The sequence below is a fragment of the Camelus bactrianus genome, chromosome X (genome assembly GCF_048773025.1).
Source record: "Camelus bactrianus isolate YW-2024 breed Bactrian camel chromosome X, ASM4877302v1, whole genome shotgun sequence".
In the NCBI taxonomy this organism is placed as follows: Eukaryota; Metazoa; Chordata; class Mammalia; order Artiodactyla; family Camelidae; genus Camelus; species Camelus bactrianus.
Window position 1 is genome coordinate 40,715,103 of NC_133575.1, and position 17,891 is coordinate 40,732,993.

The 17,891-nt window shown below is 35.4% G+C and overlaps 1 protein-coding gene across 5 annotated transcripts in view; it reads left to right on the plus strand.

Moving 5' to 3' along the window:
• Positions 1-17,891, plus strand: part of HDAC8 (histone deacetylase 8) — a 209,775-nt gene that overhangs the window by 87,480 nt on the left and 104,404 nt on the right. For 4 of the 5 annotated variants that reach the window (XM_045509164.2, XM_074359782.1, XM_010973583.3 and 1 more), the window contains exon 9: positions 1,195-1,289. In XM_045509164.2, coding sequence (XP_045365120.1) covers positions 1,195-1,289 — 95 coding nt within the window. Of the gene's footprint in view, positions 1-1,194; positions 1,290-2,967; positions 5,680-17,891 lie in introns of those variants that run through there. The other variant, XM_045509163.2, reaches the window with a different exon arrangement.

Below are 17,891 nucleotides of genomic sequence, written 5' to 3' on the forward strand. Positions count from 1 at the left end.
TTGCTACTTAAAACCTATAGTGACTCTTTTTGAAATCCAATACTCAAACCCAATAAGTTGATCTTATAAATTTAGATTTTTCCAAGGCAGGGGCATTTAAAGTAATACCTGTGCTATTTCACCTAAATTCTCCACCTCCAATAACACATAGACAATTAGCAGAGATGGCCATGTCCCCAAGCTTCAGTGGACCCCATCGAGGCCTAAAAGACACATTGCAGAAGCCCCAGCATCCCTGATCTTTCAAGGAGTAGAAAAGCTTAAGAAAATGGTGGCCATATGTCTCAATTTATACATGTTATTCTGACGTGATTATTAATAGTGTCCCTTCTTACTCTTAAAAGTGCACCATTTGGGATGATAAATGATACGGTCACCCTCCCTAAAATAGACCAGGTTCTATTTCCTGCAGGCTGCATTGAGGTTAGGAAATCATTCCATTTTATCCTTACACTCTTGGAATTTAGCTAAAGGCCAATGTTCTAATGCTTGCATGGCAGAACGCATGTATTCAGCACAAAAATATGCTGATTATTAGCCAGTATAATATGGCTGCCGGGTGACTGTGACAGGACCTGATGAGATGGGTCAGGGCGTCAATCAACAGTCCCTTCCTCATCTCATTCTCTTTGATCTCTGTCACTCAGTCTGTGTTTGGTGAGGAAAAGGAATGCTGATATTAAAAGAAGGAAGTCTGTTTCTGTCAGCATTTTCCTTTTCTCTTTCCTGAAGGTTTCCAGGACTCTGTCTGCCAATAGTTTAACATACAAATCACATCCAGCAGTCATTGTATAGAATTGGTGCCAAATTCATCACAGAACCCTTCACTTGGAGTATGTCGCCCCAAGCGATCCAAGTTCCAGGGATCTCAATCTTACCGATGACTCTTGAGGGAATTAAGGAGCTTGAAGTCCTCAGGTGCATGCTTGTTCAGAGACGAGGGCCGCTTTAATCTTCTTGGGCCTTGGACTTCCCAGTTCCACCCTGTACATGATCTGACTGGTCCCCTAAATTCTGCCTACTAGGTGGTTCAGAAATATCAGAAAGAGGTGTTTAGGTGAAATTCTGCAAGTTGGAATTATCTTCTTGGCCCTTTTATTAAAACCTTTTTTTCTCCTTCCTTACCCCTCCCCTTCCCTCTCCTGCTGTTTTGTGACTATTCTTTCCTAACTTCACAATTCTTGATGGAGACAGGAGGCTATAACCTTGCCAACACGGCTCGATGCTGGACATACTTGACCGGGGTCATCCTAGGGAAAACACTATCCTCTGAGATCCCAGATCATGAGGTAAGTAAGGCTCTGACAAGTCCTCTCTTCTTTAAGGGGAAGAGCTGAGTCATTCCACCTAATCAAAATCACGTCCTCACCACTCAATACCGTTTTGTTGAGAGACACTCCAATAACAATAACATACTGTCTTGGCAGAATAGTGGACTCTTGTTCCAAAATATCCAAGACCTTCTGCCTTTTTTTTACAAGAGATCTCAAAGGCCAACCAACTTTAATTTCTCAATTAATTACAGAGACTGTGGGAAGGGGTCACCTGTTCACACAAAGAACTCTTTGGAATATGTGCGTATTTTCATCCCCTAGCATCAAAAAAGAAGGGGCAGTTTTTGAAATGTGTAAGCTGGGTCCTTCTCTATCTTTAAAAAGTCTTATAGGCAGTGTGTCACACCTATGTTCTTCAGTGGTAGTCCTGGTCTCTCAGTGTTCTTTGACTAATGTCAAATTTAACAAAACACATAATCACCACAAAGACAGGTCTGGTATTTTTCCAGTGATCAGTGAGTGGCATACAGAAGTTAGGGTAGGACCATCCAAAATGTGAAACATGTTATTTGAACCTTTGCCATGTTCTTTAGTCATATGAGATGGACTTTCCATTTTCCAAAGCTGTCTGTTCTAGTTTTCTCAAAACAGGTTTAATAGAAAGCTCTCTGAGACCTGTGAGTGCGCTGATGATCCCTTATCTGAAGGTGTACCCCTTCTCTTCCCATCACTCCCTGCCGACACCTGGCAGGAAGCCTGTTATCCCAGATCAGGATGTGTAGCTGCAGGCCTTAGACTGTGTGACTTATAATAATGCATCAGTGACTGTAGCCCCACCTTCTCAAGCCATTTCCCAAGGAGTGGAGATGGTATTTGGGCTATAATATTTTGATTCCTGCAAGATGCAAAATGTACCCTCGGGAGCATTATGCTTTTTCAAGTTACTATTATTTTTTAAAAATTAGAAACAACTTAAACTAATTTCCTTCCAATTTTCTCCAGAGCACAGATGAGGTATAATATGTATCTCAGAAAAACCACTCAATGTGTCTAGAATACAAATAGAAGGCACGCTGTAATTTGAGACAATTTGCTGGTGTCAGGGTTAATAGAAGTTTCTTTTCTTGACTTGACTTAGCTCTATTCAGTATTTGGAAGCTTTATGAAATATAAAGGTAAGTGAACAAATTACATTTGTGAACAAATATAATCGCTGTTATTGCTGTGGGAATATCTTAGATTGCATTGTAATTTAAAGCACTGAGACTTTAAAAACTGATCAAGTTATGTCAAAAGTAGTTTTAAGCTGTAGGAGGCTGAATTGAGAATGAGTGTTCTGTTCCTAGGAAACAATGCAAATCTATAGATTTGTCTATGTTAAAAGGTTGGTAACATCTTAATAAAGATGAATAGTTCCTCTGGTACCTGGAGAAGCTGAGTGCCTGGCTGGATATGGACTTGACCTTCTAGATAGACATGTCCTATCTTTATATTGATGTAGTCTGCTGGATTAAATGAGATATAACGAATGTCAAATGCCTAACACACAGTTCTTGGCAGACAGTTGGCATTTTTGAAATGCAGATTTTCTCCTTCCCCTTTGTATGCACCTAACAACTTCTTATACCCAGCCATTTATGACTTTGTCATTCATAAATTTGCCCAAACTCTTTTTGAATCCCTTCTGTCATAGCCTTCTGGTCTAAGAGATGTGAGTCATCCAAGAGGGAACAAAGAAGAAAATTGAAATGACAGTCTTCCAGGTACAATAAGATAACATTTTAATGAAAATTGCCAAAAATAGCCCACACAGTGTGAAGCCATATATAAGTTACGTGCCACAATACACAGTTGCACACAAATATCCTTGCGGTCCTCAGTAATCAGATCAACAGATGGTAGCTCAAAAAATATGTACTGAGCACCCGTTGTGTGCCAGGCACTATGCTATAGGTGTCTTAGAAGATACAGAAACACCAAGACCTCATCCCCTACCCCAAGCAGCCTAGGATAAATGGGGATATAAAGGCTGGGGAGACACATAGATACACAGGTAATTACATTACAGAGCAGAAATGAGAACCCCAGAACTGTAGGAACAATGGTTGTGGAGATGTACATCAAATAAAAAGGGGATACAAAGAAGTATACAAAATACCCTGCCCTCCACGAGCTGAAAATATAATTAAGAAATCTAATCGGTGAAAAGGTCAGGACAGTGCAGCAGGCAGCTACAGTCTGGCTCACGCCCTCACTGTCTTCCTTCTCAGTCTCGGGCTTTTGTTCTGCTGTCTCCTAGGATAATAATCCTCCTCCTCCGGATGCCCTTTCCCCACCTCACTACTGTCTTCCTAGGTCCAGTTTAAAACCCTATGTCTTTAAAAAAATCCCTTACCTAAATATACCAAGACTCTTTCAAGGCCCTTTCAGCTCTTCCTTCACGTTCATTTGTTCCTTCATTCATTTAACAAATTTTCATTAGGCCCCTACTTCTTGCCAGGCCCTATTCAGACCTGGATTCAGGGACACAGAAACTAACAAGATAAACCCAGTGCCCTCAAAAAATCTCAACATCTAATAAAGGCAACAGGACAAAGTGCTCAAACCCAGGACAGATGAGGAGCATAGAGGAAAGGTTTCACCAAGGCTTTCAGCTGAATATTGGAGGTTGATTGGGAGTTGGTCAGATGAAGAAGAGGGAAAGGCATTCTGGGCAGAGGGAATAGAGGCTAGGAAGGATCCAGTGCCTCCTGGGACAAGTGAGAAGTTTAATATAGTAGTAGAACATAGGGTTTATGAGAGAAAGTGGGAAGGCTTAAGCCTTGAATGGAAATTAGAGCCAGATTATGAAGAGCCTTGAATGCTACACTAAAGAACTTACACTTTTTTTCCTGTGAAAACATGAGCTTTGGTTTTTCGAAAGCACACTTGGTAGAGCATAGAAGATAGACTGCAAAAGGGAGAGAGCTGAGAAAGGCAAACCTGTTAAGAGGTTGAAGGACACTCCTGTAACCCTCACGTCTGTAGCAATTCATTTGGTCATCTGTGTTTTTGGTTGTCTGCCTTCCCCCTCAGTGCTTATCAGAGTGTTAGCCACCCACCTCGCTGATATTCATTCATTGAATGAACAACTGCACAAATGAGTGTTTGAATAATAAGTATCTCAACATTCACGGTAGAAAACTTGTATTTTTAAGATGGAAGTATTGGAAGCATAATCTATCCTTTTTCTGGAAACAATTTAACCCCAGTAGCAACTGCCTATTCTTTGCAAGAAGTACCAGATATCCCAGCCATAGGAAATAGACGTACCCATGGGGAAACACAAGATCTCCAGTGAAAGGAAGAGAATTGGGAAGGCAAATAAATGAAGTGATTAGTGGTGAGATTTCAGTCATAACCCTCATGAGATGCAAAACCAGTCATGCCCTAAAGCCATTGATCAGGGAGTTAGTTCCAGCCCAGGAATTGGAGAGCCAGGTTGGCCATCCAGGCATGGAATAAGGAGGCAATCCCAGCTGAAAGAAGGGTTGGGCCCAGTTGGGAAAGCTGAGAGGAATGGAGCCCATCCATATGACTGGCCCGAGTATCTTCACCATAGGGAAGGCCCAAAGGTAACATGGGGTCCCATAAAAAAGCCCAGTATGTGGCTAATTTAGCAAATCATCCACTCTGTGTAATAAGTCTTATGGACTACTATAGATAAGAATGTTCTGTAATCCAGTAATACTATTTGGATCCTATGACCTAGGATAGAGTAAGACAGTTACAAGATACCATGTATTCATATATATATATATATTATACACACATACACAGATATATGAGCTATGTGTACATACCTGAATCATAAAGTAGGTTTATGAACAATATTTGGTGAACCAAAAATATTTATTTAACCAGACTCCTTTTGACAGACTGGTTAGATAACTTATGCCCCATTCGTATGAGGGAATATACGTAGCCACTGAAAAGAATTAAGTTGATTTACCTACAAGTGTATGTTACTAATGCAAAACAGTCTTGCATTGCAGTCTATAGATTGCACGGAATCCATAGATTGATTTGGGGAGACATAACATCTTAACAATATTTACCTTTCGATACATGAATTTGGTATATTTTTCCATTTGCTTCAGTCTTTAATTTCAAAGTTTAATTTATACTTTTCAGTGAACAGGTCTTACACAAATTTTGTTAAACTTATCCCTAAGTATTTCATGACTTTGATGTTATTATAAATGGTATTTTAAATTTCAGTTTCCAATTGTTTGTTGCTAGAACATAGAAATACAAATATAATTGATTTTTTAATATATATCTTAAATAATATAACACTGCTAAACATTAGCTCTAGTAGCTTTTTTGTAGATTCCTTAGCATGTTCCATGTATACAAACATGTCATCTGTGAATAAAGAGAGTTTTACTTATTCCTTTACAATCTTCATGCCTTTTATTTCTTTTTTCTTGCTTTATTACACTGGTTGGGCCCTCCAATGCAATTCTGAATACAAGTGGTGGGAATGAACATATTTGTCTTATTCCCAATCACTGGGGGAAAGTACTTAATCTTTCACTATGAAGTGTGAGGTTAGCTGTAGGGTTTTCTTTAATGTCCTTTATTAGGTTGAGGAAGTTCCCTCCTATTTCTAATTTACTGAGAATTTTTCTCACAAATGAGTGTTGAATTTTGTTAAATGCCTTTTCATCTGGTGAAATGATCGTGTGATATCCTCTTATTCTGTTAATAGAGTAAATTGCACTAATTGTTGCTTTTTTTAAATCTTAAACTAACCTAACATTCCTGGGATAAACCCTACTTGGTCATGATATATTATCCTTTTTATATATTGCTGGATACAGTTTGTTGAAATTTTGTCAAGGATTTTCTATCTATGTTGATGAGGAATGTTGATCTGTTTTTTTTTTTCTTGTAATGTCTTTGGTTTTGATATCAGGGCATTACTGATTTTATAAAATGACTTACAAAGTATTCCCAAGTCCTTGTTTTCTGAAAGAGTTTATGTAAAATTGATACTGTGTCTTACTTAAATGTTTGATAGACTTCACCAGTGAAAACATTTGAGCCTGGAGTTTTCTTTGTAAGAAGGTTTTAAATTATGAATTCTATTTCTTTAATATTATATGGCTATTCAGATTTTCTATTTCTTCTTGCTCCCATGTTGATAGTTTGTCCTCAAGGAATTTGTCCATTCATTCATAATATTCCCTTATTATTGTTTTAAAGTCTGTAGGAGCTATAGTGATATCCCCTTTCATTCCTAGTACTGCTAATTTCTTCCCTTTTTTCTCGATCATTTTAGTTCATGGTTTATCAGATTTATTGAACTGTATTTTTTTTCAAAGAACGAGCTTTTAGTCTCATTGACTTTATTTTTCTCTTTTCTATTTCATTATTTCTGCTCATATCTTTGTTATGTCCTTCCTTCTACTTTGTATTGATTTTTAGTTCTTGTCTAGTTTCTTATAGTAGAAACTTAGTTCATTGATTTCAAGCCTTTCTTCTTTTTTAATAGAAGCATTTTATACTGCAAATTTGCATCTAAGCCGTGCTTTAGCTCCTTCCCACAAATTTTGGTATATTCTCTTCATTTTCATTTGGTTCAAAATTGTTTCTAATTCTTTTCTTTGGCTGATGGGTTATTTATATGAGTGGGTTTTTAAAATTTTCTTTCCAAGTATTTGAGGACTTTCCAGATATTTTTCTATTTATAGTAATTTTAACTCAGTTTTCTTGTGCTCAGAGAACATACTTTGCATGATTTCAGTCCTTTTGTATTTATTGAAATTTGTTTCATGGTCCAGCACATGGTCTGTGTTGGTGAATGTGTCATGCAGTTTGCAAAGAATATGCATTTTGCTGTTATTGGATAGCATTTTCTATCACTATCAATTAGGTCAAGTCAGTTGAGAGTGTTGTTTTATGTCTTCTGTATCCCTACTGATTTTTTTGTCTGCTTGTTCTGTCAATTACTGAGAGAGCTGAAATCTCAAGCATGATTTTGGATTTGGCTATATTTCCTTTTAGTTGCGTCAGTTTTGGCTTTATGCATTTTTGAAGCTTTGTTATTAAATGTATACACACTTAGGATTGTTATATCTTCTTGATGAATTGACCCTTTTATTGTTATGAAATGTCCCTTTTTACTTCTGGTAATATTCCTTGTTCTAAAGTCTACCTTGTCTGATTTTAATATTGTCATACCTGTTTCTTTATGATTATTATTTGTGTGGTATATCTTTTTCTGTCCTTTTACTTTTAACTTATTTATGTCTTCGTATTTAACTTGGATTCCTTGTAGACAGCATATAGTTGGGACATGATTTTTTTTTTATTCAGTCTTACAATCTCTGCCTTTTAGTTGAGGTGCCCAGACCACTTATGTTTAAATAAATTATTTATATGTTCAGGTTTCAGTTCATCTTCTATTTTCTGTTTGTCCCATCTGTTCTTTGTTTCTTACTTTCTATTTTCCTGCTTTCTTTTGAAATAAATGAATAATTTCTTAGGATTCCAATTATCTTCTTTATTTGCTAAATAGCTATAACTCTTGGTTTTAAAATTTTTGTGGTTGCTCTGGGGGTTACAGTATGCATTTTTGGCTTTTCATGGCCTACCTTCAAATAGTATTACACTACTTCATGTGTAATATAGCACCCTTATGACAGTATTCTTTCATTTTTGCCTTTTCCTTCCACGTGCTATTGTAGTCATATATTTTACTTTTGCATATGTTATAAACCCCAGAATGTGTTGTTATTATCTTCTTTAAACCATCTATTATATATTTTTAATTTTAAAAATATTTACTGCCCCATTTAAAATAAGAATAATAATTCCAGTACATGTCAGCACAAATAGCATGTTGTGATTTTAAAAACCCTGCATTTTCCAAGACAAAAAGAAATTTCATGGGAAGAATTGCAATGCTGTACATTTTTACACATCTCTATTACATCTGGCTAAATAGATGACAGCTGAATTCTCGTACCTGCTTGTACATTCAATGTGTTTTGATACTGTTTTTGTTAAAGCATATGAAGAAAATCTAGCTTCACATAGCTCTATAGATGGAAAAGGTAAGGGTATTTTAATAACCTTTACGAGTTATTATGGATAGTCTTCTTTGATACTACACAAAAACTCTACAAATGGTCGTTTCTTAAAGGTTAATGCTGTGTGGAATCTGAAAACATATCAATGTACTTTTTATGTACTGTTACATTTAAAATTCATTGGTCATCTTGTACTTTGAAGGGATACTTGACCTATCTTATACATATTGATTACTTGGAAAATATTGTTCACTAAGTTATGCAAATATTATAAATGTTGAAATATTTTATGCAGTATCAGAAAATCACATTAACTGACATCAATGCTGATCTCATTGGAACAAAGCTTATGTTTTGGGAAGCTGTCAGGCTTACAGTAGCAGAATGAAGTTTTTCAAAATTCTGATTTTCATTCAAAAATGTATGTATTATCATAGCAGCAAATAATGTCAGTTGTTTAACCTAAAGCGATAGGCTCACTTCATTTTTGAGAAAATATTTGCCAACCACCCAAGTATTTAATCATGGCTTTTCTAACAGTTGTTCTTTCAAGAAAAAATGTGCTTTTCCTCAAGACAACCATCATAGTATAGTTTATAACAGAAGCACTTTAAGCATACCTCTATTTTGTCACACAGAATATTAAATCCAGGATCAAGTTTTGATCATTTTTAATGCTTCACCAAGGCCATTCATAAGTGAAATTGTGGTTTTTTTTTTTGGCTGCGAGTACATGGAAATACAACATACAGTAACTGCTGGTAAACTTTGGTGCTACTGCCTTAATTTATCCAGTGGTACCAGTAGTCTTACCCACCATTGCTTTTGCACATCCATGCAAAAATAAAGTGGCTCTGGGATAAACTTTATTTATTTATTTATATTTATATGCCATTTGTACCATAAACATTTTATTTATATATATATAATATAAAATATATAAATTGCTCTAAGAGAAATAATGTGATTCAAACAAGTTATTGAGCACTTTCAATATTTTAGTACCACTGGTGATTGTTGCCAACCATTCACATAAAAATGGTCTTCTTCAAAGATTAGTTAGTGCTGCTACCATATGACTACAGGTAAAACAGCAAGTCTAGCCACATTTGTAGACTTGTCTTTTTTTAAAGTTAAAGCGCCATTCTGCAAATGAGATAATTGTCTTCCGCTGAAAACTAATGAAAGAAATCAGAGAAGATCTAAAGAAATTAAGAAATATACCATATGAATGGAGTTGAGAGTCAATATTGTAAATATGCCACCTATAGGGGAAAAAATGTCATCTAAGAAGAAAACCTAAAGAAGAACATACTAAATCAAAAGGTAGATGCAGCACAGTTGAAGGGTACAAGATCAATACAAAAATCAACTATATTTCTATATACTAGCAGTGAATAAATGGAAATAGAAATTAGTGTTAAGAGAATAAAAGGACAAGCCACAGATTAGGGTAAAATACTTACAAATAACATACCTGATTAAAAAAAAGAATTCTATTCAGAATACATCAATAACTCTCAGATGCAATATTAGGACAATAAGCAATCCAATAAAAAGTAAACAAAAGAAAAAACAATTACATCTTCAGGTTTAGAGCTAAATGTTTAAAGAAACAAGTTAATGTGCCATTGTAAAGAGGCAGTGCTATGAGTTATTTTACTGACTTTTCATCCAGTGGGCATTAAGCAGTGTCAACTGTCTAAGGCTTCACTAGTCTCTGAGCTATTGTGTGCATTTCTCCAGCCCATGCAGTGCAATAACTTACACATAAGATGCTCCAGTGACTTTTTCATTTCTAGTTTGAAAATCTCTAACAAACAATTTTTTGCTTTTTAGTAAGCTCATCATATCTACACTTAAATACTCAATTTCTTTCCCTTTAACTATGAATGAATGGTCTGAAAATGATGCCACAATTTAAATAGTGAATTATTTTGAAACTATATGAAAATATTCTGTAGATAAGACACTATAAGGTAAATTAATGATATATAAAGATAATTTTAATCATTTTTTCATTTATTGCTTATAATTTCACCCCACATTTTTGAAGTAAGTGTCTTTCTTCCATGAGTCAGAGAGATCTCACCAATACCTCAGCTTCATCTTTTTCACCTTCTTTAAACTTAGATGTTGCAACTCTGGTTTGACAAAGCAAGTCTTTTAATCTCCCTTTATTAAGCCAGCCATCCATATTCTTGTTATGTTTCTATCTAAGTGGAATTAGAGGTCTGGGATTTCAAAATAATGATTTACTAAACAAACATAAAGTTATAGAGATTATAGTAGATATGACTAAGGATACCTTTTCCATGACCCTCTTGTGGTTAGGGAGTACAGGCACTGGTCATGGTGCCAGAACTTTGGAGAAGAGAACTGAGAAGCTTAAATGAAGAGATAGAAGAAAAGACCCAGAGACCTACCAGGCAGGAGGTCTCATGGTAGGGGTACCCTCTGTATGGGCCCCAGCAGGAGGTGCAGGGAGACTAGATAGCTACTCATACCAACCAAGGGATACAATGCTCAGGCTAGAATGTACCTATTAGCAGCTCTGGACCACACCTCCTATACCCCGAGCTGGGCTGTGCCACCTTTTGGCTGGACGTTGTTGATCCATTTATTCTGCCACCAGGCTGACAGCCTTCCTCACTGCTCCATGGTCTTCAATGGCTCTCCTTTGCAGTCAGCTTATATACAACCACCACTGCACCTATTGCTCCCAACATTGCCTTAAACTGTCATTTAAAGAAATTTAAAGATGAGTAAAAAACCATCTTTTATATTTACCCTTTCCAGCACTTTTCAATCCTTTGTGTAGATCCAGGTTTCCATCTAGTAAAAGTTACATTCTACCTAAGGAACTACCGTTAATTTTTCTTATGGTATAGGTCTGCTAGCAACAAATTCTTTCAGTTTTTGTTTGAAAAGCCTTTATTTTGTCTTTGTTTTTGAAAGATATTTTCACTGGGTATAGAGTTCTAAGCTGATACTTTGTTTTCTTTCAGAACTTTGAAGATACCAATACATTGTTTTCTTGCTTGCACATTTCCTCATGAGAAGTCTTTAATCATTATTTGTTTTATTCCTTTGCATAATATGTGCTTTTTTTCCCCCTGGCTGCTTTTAACTTTTCTCTGTGTGATTAGTTTTCAGCAGCTTGATTAGTTTGCCCTGCGGTGGTTTTCTTTATGTTTATCCTTTTTGGCATTCTTTGAGCTTCTAGGACCTGAAGGTTTATAGTTTTCATCAAATTCAGAAATATTTCAGCTATCATTTATTTTCTGTCTTTTCTTTTTCTCCTCTACTTATGTGACTCCAATTAAACCTGTTAGATCAATTTTATTGTCCAACAGGTCACTGCAACCCTATTTTACTTTTTTTTTATCAGTCTTTTATTTCTCTTTGTGATTCTCTGCAATTTTGTAGAGTTTTTATTGCTTTGCCTTCAAATTCATTGATCTTTTCTTCTGCTGTTAATCCCATTCAGTGAAAATTTCCTTTAAATATTGTATCTTTCATCTCTAGAATTTTTACTTTTAAGAATACTTTCCAAAAAAACATTTTAAATGATAACCAGGAAAAAAATGTTTTGCCATTTCTCTCCTCATTGTGTTCATATTTTCTTTACATCCTTGAACATATATAGCACATTTATAATAGTTGTCTTCAGGTCCTCGTCTAGTCATTCATTATCTCTGACATTTCTCAGTCTGTTTCTGATGACTGATTTTCTCTGGGTTTTAGATCACATTTTCCTGCTTCCTTGTGTGTTTAGTAATTTTTTAATTGGATATCTAACATCATGAATTTTGCATTGTTGAGTGCTGGATTTTTTTGTATTAATTTAGAGATTTGTATTGTTTTCTGATAGACAAGTCCTTATGGATCAGTTTGATCCTTTTGAGGTTTAATTATAAGTACACTTACAGTGAATCTTGAGTAGCCTTTACTCTAGGACTAGTTTAGCCCATTTTGAAGGCACTGCTCCTCTGAAGTCTCTACTTAGGCCCCATGTATTCATTGCAGTCTCTCCACTTTGGCACTGTGTGAAGTCCAGGAAGTGTTAATTTTACAACTCCTTAGCAATTGTTTCCCTGAAATTTTTTCTGGATTGTCTTTGTGAAGTTTTCATATTGGTATTCATCAAAAGACCCAAGGGGACCTCTATGTGCATTTCTATTACTCTTTTTTTGACTTAGCTCCATGCCCACAATTTCTAACTGCCTTGACCTTTCTGAACTACAATCTCTGTCTTTACTTGGAGATTGCTAGGCTCTGTTTGGTTCCCACCCCTCTATCACAGTCCAGGGGTTACCTCCAGGCAGAAAGCTGTGGTGATGGTAGGGCTCACCTCATTTGTATCCCTTTTCTTTCAGATCAGTATCTTGTGTTGCATATTGCTCAATTTCTAAAAATACATGTTTCATATATTTTGTCAATTTTCCACTTATTTCTGAAGAAACAGTAATTCTATATCCTCCTCTCCCTCCATAGCCAGAAGCAGAATCCCTTTACTTATCAGCTCTCAATTTTTTTCTGCCTTCATTTTTGAATGAACTTTTTGCTAGATATAAAATTCTAGATTGGCAGTTTTTATTTTCTTCTGGCCTCCATTGTTTCTGATGGAAAGTCAGTCTTATCACTGTTTCTCTTCCATTGTATAATATGCCTTATTTCTTTGGCTGTCTTTATAAATTTGTCTTTGGTTTTCAGAATTTTGACCATGATGTGCTTGAGTGTAGTTTTGTCTGTATTTATCCTGTTTGGGATTCCCTGAGTTCCTGTATCTGTGGGTTGCAGTTTTGCATATAATTTGGAAAATTATCAGCTGGTATTTCTTCACTGTTTTTTCCCCCGTTCTCTCTCTCCTGTCTTTCTGGGACACCAGTTTCATATGCGTTGGATTGATTGATACTGTCCTACAAGTCACTGAAATGCTCATTTTTCTTCCAGTATTTTATCTCTATGCTTCAATTTGCTTGATTTCCACTGATCTATCTTCAAGTTTACTAATTCCTTATTCTTTAATATTCAATCTGCTATTAATCCCATCCAGTGAATTTTTTATCCCATCTCATCCAATGTTTTTTTTTAAACTTCTTCATTTTGAAATGGTTTTATATCCACAAACAATTGCAAAAATAGTACAGTGAGGTCCCATGTACCCTTCACTCAGTTTTTCCTAATGGTAACATCTTATATATCTATAGTATAATCTCAAAACCAGGAAATTGACATTGATACAATCCAAACACCTTATTCAGATTTCACCAGTTTTACATGCATTAACTCATGCGTGTGCGTGTTTAGTCCTTTGCAACTTTATCATATGTATAGATTGATGTAACCACTACCACAGTCAGGATACAGAACTATTCCACCACAAAGACCCCCCTTGTGCTACTCCTTTATAACCACAGCTACCTCCTTCTTTCCCCCTCCCCCATTTCTAATCCCTGAAGCCACTAATCCTCATGTCCATAGTTTTTTTCATTTAGAGAATGTGCTATAAATGAAATTACGTAGTATGTGACCTTTTGAGATTGGCTTTTTCACTTAGAATAATCCCTTGAGATCTGTCCAAGTGGTTTCATGAATAAATAACTCATTCCCTTTTATTGCTGAATACTATTCCATGGTTTAGATATACCATAGTTGTTTAACCATTATTTATTGAAGAACATCTGCATTGTTTCCAAATTTGGCTATGAAAATTAAAGATTCGTGTATAGTTGTTTGAATGTAATTTTTCATATCTCTGGGATCAATGCCCAGGAATGCAATTTCTGGATCATATGGTATAGGCTTGCTTCTTTAAGAAACTTACACTCATGCTTGCTTTTTATTACTATTTACACAGTATATATTTCCCCATCATTTTTATTTCAGTTTCTCTATATCACTATATTTGAAGTGACTTTCTTGTAGACAGGATATTATTGGGTTATGTTTTTTAATCAATTCTGCCAATCTTTGTCTTTTAGTTGGTGTGATTAGACCATTTGCCTTTAATGTAGTTATTGATATGTTAGGGCTTAAATCTGCCAGTTTATTATTTGTTTTCTCTGTGTTCCCTGTTTTTCCTTCCTGTCTTCCTGTGAATTACTTGAACATCTTTTAATGTCACTTTTATTTCTCTATAGTGTTTTTGAGTGTTTTTGTATAGATTTTTTATTTATCACTTTAGGTATTAAATTATCTATAACTTATTACAGTCTATTGGTATCAACATTTTGCCACTTTGAGTGAGCTATGGAAACCTTACCTGCCTTTACGTTCCTTTACCTTCCTCTCTAATATAATATCTTAAATTTTCCTCTGCATACATTGAGAACCACATCAGACAGTTTTATAGCTTTTATTTCAATCATCAAACATAATTTTTAAAACTCAAGATGAGAAGGAAACTCTGCTTTATTTACTCACATTTTTATTCTTTTTTTTGTCCTTCTTTCCTTGATGCTCTAAGATTTTGTCTTTTATCATTTCCTTTCTTTTTGAAGAACTCCCTTTAGCCATTCTTTTAGGGCATGTCAGATGAAGACAAATTCTTTTTATTTTCCTTTATCTGAGAATGTCTTGATTTCTCTTTCACTCCTTAAGGATATTTTCACTGGCTATAGAATTCTGAGTTGGCAAGTCTTTTCTTTCAGCTCTTAAAAAAAGGGCCTTTTCCTTCTGGCCTCCATGGTTTCTGATGAGAAATCCACTGTTGTTTGAGTCATTGTTCCCATATCGGTAGGAATGTAAAATGATGTATCATTTCTCTCTGCTTTCAAGGTCTTGGTTTTGGTTTTGGTTTAGGTGTTGTTGTTGTTGTTGCTGTTGTTGTTGTTGTTGTTTGTTTATCCGTCAGATATTTGTTTGTGATGTGACTTGGAATGGATTCCTTTGGGTTTATCCTGTTTGAATTCACACAGTTTCTTGAATCTGTAGGATTATATCTTTCACCAAACTTGAGGACATTTCAGCCATTATTTCTTTGAATATCTTTTAAATGCCACCTTCTTTTTCTTCACCTCCTGGAAGTCTGATGACACAAATGTTTGATCTTTTGTTCTTGTCCAACAGAACCCTAAGTCTCTGTTCATTATTTTTCAGTCTATTATCTCTCTCTCTGTTGTTCAGATTGGTAATTTCTATTGCTCTACTTTCAATTTCACTGATTCCTTTCTCTGTCATCTCCATTTTTCTATTAAGCCCATCCAATAAATTTTTTTTGGTTTTGGTTTTGGTTACTATATTTTTCAGTACTAAAATTTCCATTCTTTATGTTTTCTGTTTCTTTGTTGTTACTTTCTATTTTTTCATTTTGTTTCTAGCATGCTTCTGAATGCTTCTAATTGCTCCTGAAACATTATGATGGCTGTCTTAAAATCCTTATCAGGTCATTCTTACATATGTGTCATCTTGGTGTTAACATCTATTGATTGTCTTTTCTCATTCAATTGAGACTTTCTTGATTCTTGGTATGATGAGTGAAATTTTATTTGATCCTGGAGATTTTGTTTCTTATATTATGAGACTTTGGGAACTCTGAACTCTATGCTCTGAATTCTCAAGCTATAAAGGCTGCAGCTTTCTGCTTCAGCTCTACCACATACCACACAAAATATATGTAACTAATGGGTCTTACCCAGCATAGTTCCCTTCTTTAAAATGTTGAATTCCCTCTGGTTTCTGCCTGGTTTTGGATGCGCTCTAATACCTTCAACTTACCATGATGGTTACTCTGATTGAAGCTGCTCTATCATTACAGAATCCAGAAATCAGGACTTACTTTTCATTGTGTATCTTTTGGTACCTTTTGAAGTTTTTACCATGTATGTATGACTTCTTTAGAAATGTGAATAAGTATTCAAATTAAAACCTAAAAATTAAATAAATATATTTATCAGATAGACCTACTTTCATTGACCAGCTCCAGGGAGTGATCGTACTAACAATACATACTAGACAAGTTGAGCAAATTATTTGTCTGTACCTCAGTTTCCTCACCTATAAAATGGGGATTATTGGCCATTTCTCTCACTCTCTTATCTTTGGAGATGGCCTGAACTCTGTCTATGGAGTGTGTACCTACTTTTACTTTAACCTGAGCACCCAACCCCCACACCTTGTGTGGCCTTTCTCTCACCTTTTAAAACAGCCTACACTCTATGTAATGTGTATCTGTCTAAATAAAACTACCTTTACTCAAAAAAATAAAATAAAATAGGGATTATTGTGAGGATTAAATGTATTGGTCTAGATAAAATGCTTAGAACAGTGACTGATATTTATAAGTGATGTGTATAAATATATTACTAATATACGATATGTAAACAATATAAAGTAAATTTTAGATATTATTATTGTTAATGTCAGAACTATTGGTAAGCTTCACAAGCAGAGACATGTTTCTTCTTAGTTCCTAAATGCTGAGAATTTGGTACTCAGTAAGTGCCAAATAAATGTTTAAAAAACCAAGAAACTGAATATGGTGCTACCGTGTTTGATGCTATATGGATTTAGCCTAACAGCCCTTGCTGACACAGAGCTCATGGAACAAAATATTAAAAACCTATCTAAATGAAATATTTTCATTTCATGTCAACAAATGTGAGTATGAGTTAAGACAAATACTAGAAATTTTATATTTGAGTTTTATACTTAGATAAGTTCATAGTACTAGGCATTCAGCAAACTATCCTTCTATTGCAGAAAAGTTTCATAGAGGTAGAATCTGGGAACAGTCTGAATGAGAAAAGAACTTAACATTTAGTAGTGACCAGTTATAATCCATGTAAGTATATCCATATGCTAGGCCCTTTATGTATATTATCTCATTTATGTCTCTTAGCCACCCTGGGATGCAAGCATTATCCCCCTATGAGAAAAATAAGGCTCACCAAGTAACTTGGCTAGGATCAGCTAATAAAACAGCAGAGCCAAGACTGAATCTCAAATTTTTAAGATTTTGGGCTTATCCATCTTCTCTACTTTCAAGGATGAGAGCCAGGGTTTTATTAAAAAGAATACAAGGGAGAAAAATAAACATTGATTAAACATCTATTTCTGAACAGACAGTATGCCACATGCATTATTTCATTTAGTTTTCAAAGCCTTATTTTATTCAATCCTCACAATAACCTTATAAGAAGGAAGCAAACTAAGATTTATTGAGCACCTGCTGCGAGCCTAACACTTACTTTAGCAGGGCTTAAATAAGTGACCTCACATGGTCTTCTAACAGCCCAGGGAAACCTGTATTGTCCCCAAACTAGGAAGAAAGCAGACTGAGCTTGCACCACATTTACCTGCCTCCCAAGGCAGCTCTGAAAGACACCCCTCCAGGATACATATTTCTAAGTATTTTGCAGAACTAATATTCTACAAAACATGACTTTTTTTTTAAAGCACAGTCCAGACAACACAAAGGTGTTTCCATACCAGTGGCTTTTTCATCTTTTGGTGGTCATGGATCCTTTTGAGAATCTGATGGCCCCTCCTCCCAGGTAAATGCTTACAATTACACAATTTTGGATACAATTTC